The following is a 12,988-nucleotide window of genomic DNA, read 5'->3' as shown; positions in this document are numbered from 1 at the left end:
ACCATCTTGTCTCTTTTCCTCAAATGAAAGGGTTAAGAACGAATTCAGAAATCAGTCACTTTGCAGCCAAAGATTTTCAGAAAAAAAATATATAGCATAGAGGTCCTTTCGAAGCATTCAGACTGAGAAACAGAGTGTCCGCCGTTTGTCAGGTCTACTCAAGCATACTGTACAATAGCTTACTGGCAGGCGCAAACCGAACATTCTGAAGAAACGAAATATGCCACAGCTCAATCTCGACTGATTGAAATCGAAACTGTTCTTGCTGTCGAAATGCTTCCTACTGCCAGGTACTAACCACACCCAAAACGAAAGTGATAACACGATCGTGCATCCAATCACCTCTGCTTTGTTCATATCATTAAATCATTTGTTTATCACCTACAATGACGAGCGACAGCGACGGGCTATGGCGCCGGGAAGTTGCCGCCGCTAGGCGCCACCGCGGTCGATCTCCGTTGCCCTCCGGAATAAACCCCAGTGCCCACCACCAGACGCCAAACCCGCCATTAAAAAACCTGGAGCTGCCACCACATAGAACAAGTCCTCCTTGTTCTTCACACCCACCATGTGGCACGCCTCCGCGCCGCGCCGGCCAAACTGTACGTGTTGGTGGTACATAAGACCCCGTCCCTCCTCCCACTCCTCTTGATGGCTTCTTCTTCCACCTCTGGCTCGACCAACAACTCAAAGGAGACGCGGTAGGTGTTCTAGCACGGCAAGAAGAAACTGCAGCTTTGAGAGAAGAGAGGAAGAAAGGAGGACGGCATGGATCGGTTGGTGATACCGGAGCCGTCGAACGAGGTGATGGTCCGGGTGGAGCCCGGGAGGCAGGCGAGGGGGGAGCTCACGCTGCGGAACGCGATGCACACCATGCCGGTGGCGTTCCGGCTGCAGCCGGCGGTGCGGGGGCGCTTCGCGGTGCGCCCGCACACGGGGATCCTGGCGCCGCTCGCCGCGGTCACCGTGGAGGTGATGTACCTGGGCTCCGCGGCGCCGGAGGGGCATAGCAGCGGGTCGGGAGGAGGGAGCCGCGGCGAGGACGCGTTCCTGCTGCACAGCGTGGTGGCGCCCGGCGCCGCCGTTAAGGAGCCCGTGACGGCGCTTGACTCGGTCAACCCGGAGTGGTTCTCGGCGAGGAGGAAGCAGGTGTTCGTGGACAGCGGCATCAGGGCGAGCTTCGTGGGCGCGTCCGTGGCCGCGCGGCTGGTGGCGGCCGGCGCGGTGGAGGCGCTCAGGGAGGTGCTCGACCGCAGCGAGCCCGAGTGGCACCCCGCGGACGCCGCCGACGATTCCGGCCGCACGCTGCTCGACCTCGCCGTCGGCCTCGGCCGCGCCGACATCGTCCAGGTGCTGCTCGAGTACGGCGCGGACGCCGACAAGCCGAGCCGCGGCCGGACGCCGCTCGAGACGGCCGCCGCCTCCGGCGAGTGCCTCATCGCCGAGCTCCTCATCGCCAACGGCGCGACGCCCACCGGCTCCGACGCGCTCCACGCGGCCGCCGCCGCCGGCCATAACGACGTCCTGAGGCTGCTCCTCGCCAAGTCCGCCTCCGCTTCTCCCGCCTCGTCCTCTTCCGCGTCCTTCTCGTGTTCGTTCACATCTATCGACGCGGCGGGGAGAGACGGCAAGACTCCTCTTCGCCTGGCCGCGGAGGCGGGGCGGCGGGACGCGGTGAAGGCGCTTCTCGCGGCAGGCGCGAGGGCCGACGCGAGGTGCGGCGCGGACGGGGCCACCGCGCTGCACGCCGCGGCGAGGCGCGGAGACGAGGCGGTCGCGCGCCTCCTCCTGTCGCACGGCGCGGCCGGCACGGCCGCCGTGCGCGACGTGGCCGGGAAGACGGCCTTCGAGATCGCCGCCGAGGAGGGCCACGGCGGCCGGATCATGGACTTCCTGGGCCTCGGCGAGGCGATCCTGGCCGCCGCGCGCAAGGGCGAGGTGAGATCGGTCCGGCGCGCGGCCGATGGCGGCGCGTCCGTCGAGGGGCGGGACGCGCACGGGTGGACGCCGCTCATGCGCGCCGCCTTCAAAGGGCGCGCCGACACGGTGCGCGACCTCATCGACCGCGGCGCGGACGTTGATGCGGCCGACGCCGAGGGGTACACGGCGCTGCACTGCGCGGCGGAGGCGGGTCGCGCCGACGTGGTAGACATCCTCCTAAAGAACGGCGCGAACGCCAAGGCCACGACGGTGAAGGGAAGAACTGCCGCCGAGGTCGCGGCCGCCGCGGGGAAGTCCAAAGTGCTGCGGCTTCTTGAGAAGGCCGGCGGCATGGGGAGGAAGGATGTCAGCGAGAAGGCGGTGGCAAAGGGTGGTAGCATGGACAGGAGGCGGCGAGGGCGGAAGGGAAGCATCGGTGGCGCCATACGGTTTGGTGGCGGGAAGGAGGGGTTCGAAGCAGCCGCGGTTAGCGTGGGGTGGTCGCACTAGCCCTGTGCCGAAGCCCAAGTTGAGAAGAGCCTATTGAATTTTGGTTCAAGACTGCCTCGGAAGGTTTTGCTCCAATTTGTGATTAGTTTTGGAGACGAGTAATTCAAATTTGTTTTGAAGAAACAGGCAAGTAATATATGTGTTATACTTTGTGGTTGAGGCTGTGTAGTACACTTGTAAAAATAGACTGCTCAGGGCTAGGTGTTCAGTTTTTCTTTTTTCACTTCGTTGTGCCACACTATACTGATGGCTTGGGTTTGTAGTTATGACTTGAGGCAGGAATGTCCTGCTGTAAATTGTACAACGATGATTTTATTTCAATAAATGAGTTTTACTGACTTTTAAATCCTTACAAGGATGATTTGGTTCATAAAGGCTGATATAGGAAGGCCATACTGTCAACTCTCTTCAAGTGCCTATCCTTAAATGAACCAAATCATCGCGATGAACAAAATCTTCGGGATATGGGCACGATCGAAGGGGTGTGGCAACTGAACTGATCAATCACGATCAAATGCATATGTTTAGCTGAATCCCGTGCAAATACAGATTCAAAAAAAGTCCAATACTACGAATATGAATTGTGCATTGCCAGGAATAGAATTCGAATTGCTGCCATGCTCGATCGGCCCACCAAGCACACAGTCACACACCCTTCGCCCGGCTGCCCGGATAGCATGAAGCCCTCTGGCGCGGGGCACGCAGAGCGGCAGGCCCACCCGCCACGGTGCCCGCGCATATACAAGGCGCGCCTCCCTCCCTTTCTCCATCGTTCAGAGTTCTCCCGGTGTAGCTGCAGGGGCTAGCCGTACGTCGCGAGAGATCCCACCCAACCCATGGAGCGCCCACCACACCACCTTGTGTTCGGTCTGGCGATGGTGCTGCTCGGCGTCGTCTTGGCCGGAGTAGCATGCCCCGCCGGCGCAAGCTATCCGAGCAGCGAGCCAGCAGGGGACGATGATGCAGCTCCGGACCCGCGGCGGAGCGCGACGCCCCCTCGGAGCCCCGCGAGAGCGCCGCCGCCGTGCGACGCTTTTCGCCTCGGCGACCAGATCGCTGACAGGTGCCTCCGCGAGACCGCGACTTTGGCGCCGTCCCGCCGCCGGCCCCGTGCTGCGCGGCCCTGCTCGCCGCGGGCAGAGGCGGGCCGTTCGCTCACACCGGGCTAGAGTGCTTGTGCGCCGCGCTGATGACGGACGATTTCCAGACGGTGGCGATTACCACGGGGGACGCCGTCGACATGTACTACCAGTGCGGCGGCAGGCACAACGTTACGGTCTGCATGGGTTAGGGGTAGCCGCCAATGCAAATGCATGTGGAGATTGATGATCCACGTCAACTGCCTTGCTAAGTTTAGCATTAGTATAATGAGTATCTAGCTAGATCTGCAGAAAACCATGTAAGCTTATATTAGGAAGATCATCGATCGGCAGATTACATATGCTACCCAATAATACAAGCAGTCGAGAGTCGACCATGGCTTTTATCCTTTTCTGTTTCTCCGATCCGTCACAACATCGTCGCACTCGCACCGGCATGCCGGCAACAGAGGCAGTGCCCGCTGTCCTGCCACGGTGCCACCCAAGAGCAGCCTTGTCCATGCGCAAATGTAAATGTACATTTACATTACTTCCTCAATCTCAAATTATAGGTTGTTTATCTTAAATTATAGATTGTTTTGGTTTTTTAGTTTCTTTGTGTTTCTATACATTTAGATATACAACTACATTCGTAGCAAAATCTATTAACTTTTGAAAAGCTAAAACGATTTATAATTTAAAATTAAAATAGAGGAAGTATCTAACTCCATTTAATCAGCTTTCATTATTGTAAATAGCTGAGACTACTCGAATTTCTGACAGTGTGCTTCCACCAAACCTCCAAGAGAAAGGGCTCATGCCAATTAGAGGAAATTTTCTATGCGTTAATTGCTCAAAAGCTGCCCTTTTCAAACTTGTAACGGTCGCCGGTACACTCATAGCTCCAGCATGACGGTTTTGAGACCTATGTTTAATTTGTTGCCTACACATAGTACATGCATGCTTGCATGAGGCATCTGCCCTGTGTGAGATGATGCCTAGACAAACCACATGACACACCCACCTACTCTTCAAACCTTGAAGTTTGAAATGCTCGGCGCAAGCAACTACGATGGTGTGATAATTACACGACTTGCAGCGATCCGTGGCGACCAACCCTACATGGTAGCGGTTAGCTCGGTACGGAACATCGTCGGTCACGACGGCGCAAGTGGTGACGCTGGCGTGTCCTTGGCTTCTTTTGGTGGTCAACACTACTCGTTTGCTGATGATGGTAGTCTGGTGGTGGTGGTGGTGGTGGTGTCACATTGGTGATGAGGAGCTATGGTGGAGCAATGACGGTTACGCGGCTCGTGTCGATGTCCCAATCCGACCGGGCAGAGTTGCTTGTTTGCGATGAGTTGAGCTCGGCACGTGTTGATGTCCCAATCCAACTGGCCGATGTGTTGTTGAGTTGAGTGCGAGGGCGTTGTGCGGCGTGTGTTGATGACCCAATCCAACTGGCCGGTATTTGTGTTGTTTTTTTTTTCTTTGGTTGTATTTGCTCGATCTGAGTTTTATCTTCTTTTTAATATAATCGGCAACTCTTTTGCCTGGTTGGTTAAAAAAAAAGCTAAACTTGTTTTCCTGAACTTGTATTGGCAATTGAAACAAGGCTTGGCGCAAGTCAGCAACAGCATACTTGCCACGGTGCCCGCGCCTATACAAGGCTCGCCTCCCTGCTTTCCCCATTGTCCAGAGTTACAACACCGAGCCCAAGTAGCAGCAGGGACTAGCAGCTGTAGCGAGAGATCGATCCCCACCCAACCCATGGAGCGCATGCTGTAGCGAGAGATCGATCCCCAGCCCCGCCGACATCTTCGTCCCGACGGCCGCATGCTGCGGGCCGCTACTCGTGGCGGGCAGGGGCGGGGCGTACAATGGGATGCGGTGCTTCTGCGCGGTGATGGAGACGGAGGCGTTCCTCGTGACGGACACGGTTTCCGCGACGGAAGCGGTCGACATGTGCTACCGGTGCGGTGGGATGCACAACGTTACTGCCTGCCTTTGACTAGATAGGTAGGCAGTTGATGCACATATCGGGAAGATATGTGGAAATGATCATTTCGGTTGCTTTGTTAAGCTTCAGAAGTAGCTAAATCTCCAAATAACGGCCATGTAATCTTAGGAAGATCATCCACATCCACAGCTTAGTTGCTTTGCTTTCAATTGTTTTAATTTTTTTAAGAATATTTTAGTCATGGTTATGCCGTCTGAGAATTTTAACAGTTTATCATTCATTCAGGGCCAATCATTTGGTCCTTTTTATTTCCTGGCAAGTATGTCTGTATTCTTATTGAGCAGCCACCACGCCATCACGGTGCCCCCTGGCCCCTGTGAACTGCAGTGGCCAGCCCTGTAAAACTTCTCACAAGCATGAAATTTCTTAACGATGGTTTCGGTAGAACGTTGTGCCGCGATTCAGAGTTCGGAGCAAGATCAAAGAGGAGGCCTCCCTAGGGTCGATCTGCTGCTGGAGCTAAACACCTCAATGCCCTCATTCACTGGTTTTAGTCCTCTTCTTTGTGTTGTGTACACGTACACATTCAATTCCTTTATACTACTCCTCGCAAAAAAAAAAACACCTTTATACTACAATTTCTACTCTTAGATATGCTTGGTTTTCCTGCTAACTAATACAGGAGACAGTTCTACATGGGCTTCTGACAGGCCGCTGAGCTTGATTTTGGTAGGGTAAAAATTGATGGCCGTTGTCATTAACAATGCTAGTTGATCCTTAAAAGACAAAACAATGCCAGCCACACAGATTCGCATGAGTTCTTTGATGTGGAACCTATGCTTGGATTTTTATTAATTATTTATTTTAGTTTTTCGTTGACAGTGAGGCGTCTACCGATGATTTCGTTAAGTTCAAAGTCTACCAGACTAACATTTCATGGTCATAGGTGTACACACGTGGGTGCGAGCGTGCGTGCATGACGTCCTTCTAGATGCGATTGATGATATTCACCATTAAAAATCGGCTCTACTAGATGGATGGCTAGAACATGGGAGCTTTCTCAGATTATGTGACTAGGGTCTGGCCTTTAGTGTTTTCAGAATTATTCACATTTCACAATCAGATTGAATTTTAATATTTTTCCATTGTCATCAAAATCAGTATTTTCATGTAATGTATTTCTTCTCTTCGCAGAACAAAAATGTAATGCATTTCTAAAGAAACAATGCAGTCTAGAGTACTAGCTAGTGACTTGGAACGCGCTCAAGCTAGCGGTAAGGAACCTCTCCTCGACTCCTCCGGCTTCGATCCGTCCACTGCCAGTGCCAGGGACAGGGATGACGCGAAGGTATCGGCGGCGCAGCTGATGGTCATGGTCCCGGGGGCTCTGCGGTTCTTCCCGGTGAAGCAGAAGGTGATGGATGGGTGGGAGAGTGGGAGCTTCCTTGAAGCTCTTGGAGAGAGGGCGTTGCTTGTCAGTTGGAAGGATTTCATGGCGAGCCTGATGAAGTGGAATGAGACGAAGCAGTGGAAGCCGCTGATGATTGCGCCGGCGGTGATTCGCAAGTACAAGATAGAGAATGAGCAGGATGCACTCAGAGTTGTGGATTTGCTGTTCGTCCCACGTAGCGATGGATTAAGTTGGTGAACCTTGTCATGTCCAAACTTATCCTAGTCTAAGAATCACAATGAGTGAAGTTAACTTTTAGATTTTCCTTTCGTTGGGTGAGCATTTATGTATTTGGGGGTTCAGACTCCAAATTACTCATCTCCAATTTAGTTTAAACCTGTTATATCAACATGTTTTCACTTGACCTCGGAAATGAATTATATCCAAATTATCTTGCAGCAGCTCACTCTTACATATGATTACCACAGAGTAAACCAAAACGTATCCGTTTCACTTTTCTTGTTTCATGTTTCTGGAGCAAGAGAAAAATGTATCCCTTCTATTTACAAGCCTCTGGCTAGGCGTTGTTCCTTCAGATGCAGATTAAACTTTTGAATTCTAAGCAAATCTTGTCTTTGCAGGATTACAATCAGCAGCGCCCATTGTCTCCACAAGGAAGTTCGAAAACGCAATCCATCCAGATCTGAACCCTCTGTTGATCTTTTAACCTTGTCGTTGCAAAAACTGTGGGATGTCTGCATCTCCAATGAATTCCAATATAACTCTTGTACATTCTGCGGACTTCAAATACATTCTCTCATCCAAATCCCTTCCCTTTTGAACTTCTGCACGTAGAAGCTCCCATCGAGATCTTTACAACCTTCCAAATCATTTTATTAACCAATATTTTAAAGGCATGATACATTCCCATTCAATTGTATATGCAAACCTTGCCCATTCAAAAGTTATGTGAGTACCAATGTCAATTTCTTTAAAATGGATAAAAAATTGTGCGAACAGTCTCAGCAGAAAGAGAAATTACATCCTTTTGATCTGCGGCACCAAGAACTGAAGTTTCATATATGCAATTCAGGCAAACTCACATCAACGAATGATTAAACGGACTATGACCGCAAGGCAGTGTGTTATGGTGAAACCATTTGCAATTTCAGATGTTTGATTAACCCAGATATAGTACAACAGAATGGTTAAGCACTCATGAGCTTACAACTGTAATATCTCTACTAAAACCAGAAATTTAGAGAAAATAATGTCAACCAATGCATCTGCTGCCTAGGAACAAAAATGTTCAAAATCAAACAAACGAAGAGGTAGAAGCACATAGCATGGAGAATGAAGATGAGAATCTACAGTATCCAAGTCACTGAAGATACAAGAATCCAATATATCATAATGCCAATGTTTCTTGCCGATAACCAAGAAAATTTCTTAGCTAGATTTCCCCTCAGTGATACTTTCTCCAACTTACTGATGTCCATGTGCAAGCAATATACTTAATGGTCTTAACGTTTGATGTCCTGTTGTCAACATATCTCTAGTTTTACTATGATGGAACCAAGGGCCAAGTAGCACCAATGGTCAAAGAAGCACTTATCTTGAAATAAAGAGAGCAATAAATCAAAATTTTGAGTTACTGGTGCTACAGTTTCCATTTAAAAGTACAAAGGTGGAAAATCACGCCTCCATAGAAGCATTAATAGTTTTTCCCCATCATCTTCTGGGATAATTTATTGATGGCCACAAATATTTCAACCAAAACTGAAAGAGGTTAAAAGAGACTTTGTGAGTGTCCTTCATCAATTGGTTTCATAGAATTAATTTCAATGGCTAATTTATTACATAGAAGCATTAATAGTTTTTTTCCATCATCTTCTGGGATAATTTATTGATGGCCACAAATATTTCAACCAAAACTGAAATAGGTTAAAAGAGACTTTGTGAGTGTCCTTCATCAATTGGTTTCATAGAATTAATTTCAATGGCTAATAAATTGCATGCCTGCACAGTATATCATTAATTCACAAGATAATTTTGTATCAATATGTATATGTATTATACTGAATGATCTAATAAATTAGAAATTGTGTATTTAGAGGAAAAAGGTGGCACATTTCTATTTTCTATGAAAAAAACAAGATATGAGATTAGTGGGTCCAGAAGATACTAGAAAAATAATCCTCTGTACCACTCAATAGAGACCCACCTTTGTCATGGAATTGTAGCTCATGTTCCATTTGCCAATAGTCTATTAGGTTTATTTTCCCTTACGCCATTTCATTTCAGTCAAGAGGCCTTGACAGGCATCCCATGTTTTTTTACTGAAGGAAGTGAAAAGCAATTAACATCCCTTCATCTCCATCTTTCATATATAATCTACAGAATTTAATCCCGCAACTACGAAAATACTAATATCACAATGAAATGCATACTAATGCTTTGTATCAGCTTGACACATGAACAAGAATAAAGAATGCCTTCATAAATCTGATTACCAATCTTGGTTTATGTACATTATGTTATAAATTATAATCTACAAACCATGAGCTGTGTGGTTCATGTCCTGTTCGCCATGTGCCAAAAAGTTTTCCTTAAACCCTGACTTACTTTGGCATTTGCTTTGCTTTGATCTCCTCCTTTCAAATTCCTTGTATTGGATCTTGTCTCCTTCCTCAGCTTCACATTGTGAGGCAAGAGATGTACATGGCTTTTCATGAGGAACATCTGAGCTAATATGGATGTTAGGATATGAGTTCTGTCACATGATGTCCTGAGAGACCAATAATTTATGAAATGGTCTTCTGTTTGGTGGTGGTGCTGTCACCAGAAATCTCCACAGCTGCATTGCCCATTCTTGAAATGATGAAATCTGTTAGCATCTCTGACAATGATAGACCTGTTCCTAACTAAGGTCATGTATTTTATGGCAGTATGGCAGTCTCCACAAACACGGAGATTCTTTGTAACAAAAATGGTCTTATCCTCACCAAGACTGAGGATACCAAAAGCTATTGCTAGCTTTTCGCTATGACAAAGGAGTGCCTTTTCCTTTTCCTCTTCCTCCAGATCTTGCAAAACAAAACTGGTGTCAGCTTGGTAACCCAGTTTCTTAATGTCTATCAGGATATTATCAAGTTCTTGATATATGTCAGGTGAACGTGGATGAGATTGGTCTCCACCAACAAATGCATGCAAGGAGCCGTTTATCTCAATCCAACTACAACCAGGACTCTTCTTAAATCCCTTGACCTTCTGTATTACTCGAACTTCTGCTGCCTCATTGAATCTCCCGGCAGCACTGAATATGTTAGACAGCAGAACAAAGTTGCCAGTCCCCTCAGGTCCTAGTTTCTGGATCATCCTTGAGACTTGCTTTCCTAAATCAATGTTCTTGTGAATCCGGCAAGCTCCAAGCAAGGCTCCCCATACACGGACATCGGCTTTCAGAGGCATACTCTGGATAAACTGATAGGCTTCATCAAGGAAACCACCTCTTGCCAAAAGATCAACCATACAGATATAGTGTTCCATCCTTGGAAGTATACCATACTTTTGTGTCATCATATTAAACCAGTGCTTCCCTTCAGTCACAAGTCCAGAATGACTGCACGCAGATATTAGACAGATGAATGTGACATCATCTGGTGCAAAACCTTGATTCTTCATGCCTAAGAACAATGTAGTGGCTTCCTTCCCGAGTCCATGAATTCCATATCCAGCAATCATTGTATTCCACGATACTATATCCCGAGCTGCCATCTTATCAAAAACCTGCCTGGAGAGATCAATCCTTCCACATTTTGCATACATATCTATCAAAGCATTACATATAGAAGTCTCTGATGCAAGCCCACGGATTATGACAGAGCAATGACTGCACCTCCCATGCTGCAAAGCGGCCAGGTGTGAACAGGCTGGGATCAGAGATACCATTGTCGCGACATCTGGTTCCACATTGCAGGCTTGCATCTTCTTGAAGACAAGAAATGCTTCCTCTGCCTTACCATTCTGCACATACCCTGACAAAAGTGCACTATAAGAGACTGTGTCCTTGACGGACATTTCATCAAAGAGTGACATTGTTTCATCGATCAAGCCAGCCTTGGCATACATTGAAAGAAGTGAATTCCCTGCAGTGAGATCAGCGTGGATACCAGATTTAACAAGCAAAGCATGCAGCTGTGTACCCATACAAACATCTGCAAGGCTGGCGCAGACCCTAAGGGCACTTGCAACAGAGGTCGGAGAGAGAAAGCACAGTCCTTGAGACAGCATGTCCTTGAACAGACTGAAAGCTTGCACCATTCTATCGCACATCACAAAGCCTCCAATAAGCGCACTCCAAGTGACCTCATTCCTGACTGGCATACCATGAAACACCCTGCAAGCATAAACCAAGCGTTTGCATTTTGCATACATATCCAACAGCGCAGTGCCGACAAGCACTTGTTCCTCCTTTTGGTCGAGACGGGCACGAAGGCAGTAGGCATGGACACTTGTTCCTCGGGAGAGCGCCTCATGCTGTGCAAGAAGTGGAAGAAGGGAGACGAGGGTGGAGGCATTGGGCCTGAGGCGGTCATAAGCCTGCATGTCGAGGAGGTGGGCAATGGCGTGTTGATACATGCCGTGTTGAGCATAGCCCGCGAGCATGGCGTTCCATGCCACGACGTCCCTCGTGGGCATTTTGGCAAAGACGTTGGCTGCGGGGCCAAAGCGAGCGCACCTGATGTACAGGTCGATGAGGGCGGTGGATACAAACAGATCGGTGTGAAGGCCGGCAGCAGCGGCATGGGCGTGGACGGCGCGGCCAGAGCGGAGGTCGGCGAGCGCCGAGCAGGCCTTGAGGACGAATGGGAAGGTGTACTTGTTGGGGGCCACGCGGCGGTGGAGCATAGAGCGGTAGAGGTCGATGGCGGCGTGGAAGGGGCCGCGCCAGGAGTAGGCGCGGATGAGCGCGTTGTAGGCTCGCGCATCCGGCGCGGGGATTCTATCTAACACCTGGCGGGCAAAGGCAAGCTGCCCGCGGGCGATGTGCTGCTCCAGCTCCAGCTGCCATTCTTTCTTGTCCTTGACATCGTGAGAGAAGGCGCCGGACGGAGGTGGATGGAGGCGGACGGCGGCGGTGGAGGCGAGACGGAGATGAACTCGCGGCAGGAGCATGGCGCGAGCGCAAGGCAGCCGCCGGCGTGGTGGAAGGATGATGGCAATGAGATTGCGACCGGTAAGAAGGGCAGTGGCGGCGTACGCGCGAATTCCTCGCCGCGGACAAAGCATTGCGCAAGACGGCTACATTTGGGAGTAGAACGTCGATCCGTCCTCCCCGCCTAGGTACGCCGCCGGCCACGGCTGTCCCTCCTCTGCCGCCAAGCTGCTCTCCGCCCCAACTGGAGGTACGCCGTGGGCACCGCCTTCGAATCACCTGAAGCAGAGGATAGGCACCGGAGCCGGTGAGCTCGGCGACAGCGTACTGGCGGAGGCGGCGTGGTGGCCGGCGGCTGTGGAGGCCTGGAGGGGCGGCTGGTTCAGCTGGAGGGGGATTTGCTGGCCCAGGCCCGGTGGACGGGGATGCCACGCTGTTCGCTCCAGCAGCCACCGAATAGTGTTTTTCTCTCATAACAAATCAGTTATTTCAGCTTTTCAGCCGGCTTGTAAGTTGAACAGGCCATGTTGTTTGTTTGTTTCGGTGGCCTCTTGCCGAAGTTAAAAAAAATCATTTTCCTAAAATTTGGCTCTCATTTGATTTGATGGCGAAATTTAGCTACAGTAAGCTAATCTAGAAGGGGCTGTCTACGTGTAACCATATATTTTTTTCCTCTCTCCCACATTTGAATTTTTGATACATACGACTTAAATTCTAACCCTATCTTCTTCCGCACCCCTACCTCTCTCCTTTAATACTACCCATGCACCGCCCACCACTCTCATCGTCACCTCATCACCTGCAGGGCGCTGCCCTTGCTTAGTCCACCCACCCTCCCTTCTTCCTCCTTTTGTCGGGGATAGATCCCCAATATCCGTAAGGAAGAAAGAAGATGGACTCCTATCAGGATTTCTCTGTAATCCTACTAGGACTCATACCATGTAATCCACTCCTACCTTGTAATCGATTAG

At 49.9% G+C, this 12,988-nt stretch overlaps 2 protein-coding genes across 2 annotated transcripts; one reads left to right on the top strand and one right to left on the bottom strand.

Moving 5' to 3' along the window:
* Positions 1–502: 502 nt before the first annotated feature.
* On the top strand, positions 503–2,768 carry LOC117839609 (protein VAPYRIN). Its single transcript, XM_034719990.2, has one exon. It carries the CDS (start codon positions 769–771, stop codon positions 2,428–2,430), a length of 1,662 nt encoding a protein of 553 aa, XP_034575881.1. The 5' UTR covers positions 503–768; the 3' UTR covers positions 2,431–2,768.
* Positions 2,769–9,334: 6,566 nt separating this feature from the next.
* On the bottom strand, positions 9,335–12,593 carry LOC117836070 (pentatricopeptide repeat-containing protein At3g16610). Its single transcript, XM_034715430.2, has one exon. The coding sequence runs from the start codon at positions 12,149–12,151 to the stop codon at positions 9,698–9,700; it is 2,454 nt and encodes an 817-aa protein (XP_034571321.1). The 5' UTR covers positions 12,152–12,593; the 3' UTR covers positions 9,335–9,697.
* Between the last annotated feature and the right edge of the window lie 395 nt (positions 12,594–12,988).

This window comes from Setaria viridis, chromosome 9 (genome assembly GCF_005286985.2).
Source record: "Setaria viridis chromosome 9, Setaria_viridis_v4.0, whole genome shotgun sequence".
In the NCBI taxonomy this organism is placed as follows: Eukaryota; Viridiplantae; Streptophyta; class Magnoliopsida; order Poales; family Poaceae; genus Setaria; species Setaria viridis.
Note: the sequence above shows the minus strand (reverse complement) of the source record. Positions and strands in the feature narration are given on the sequence as shown.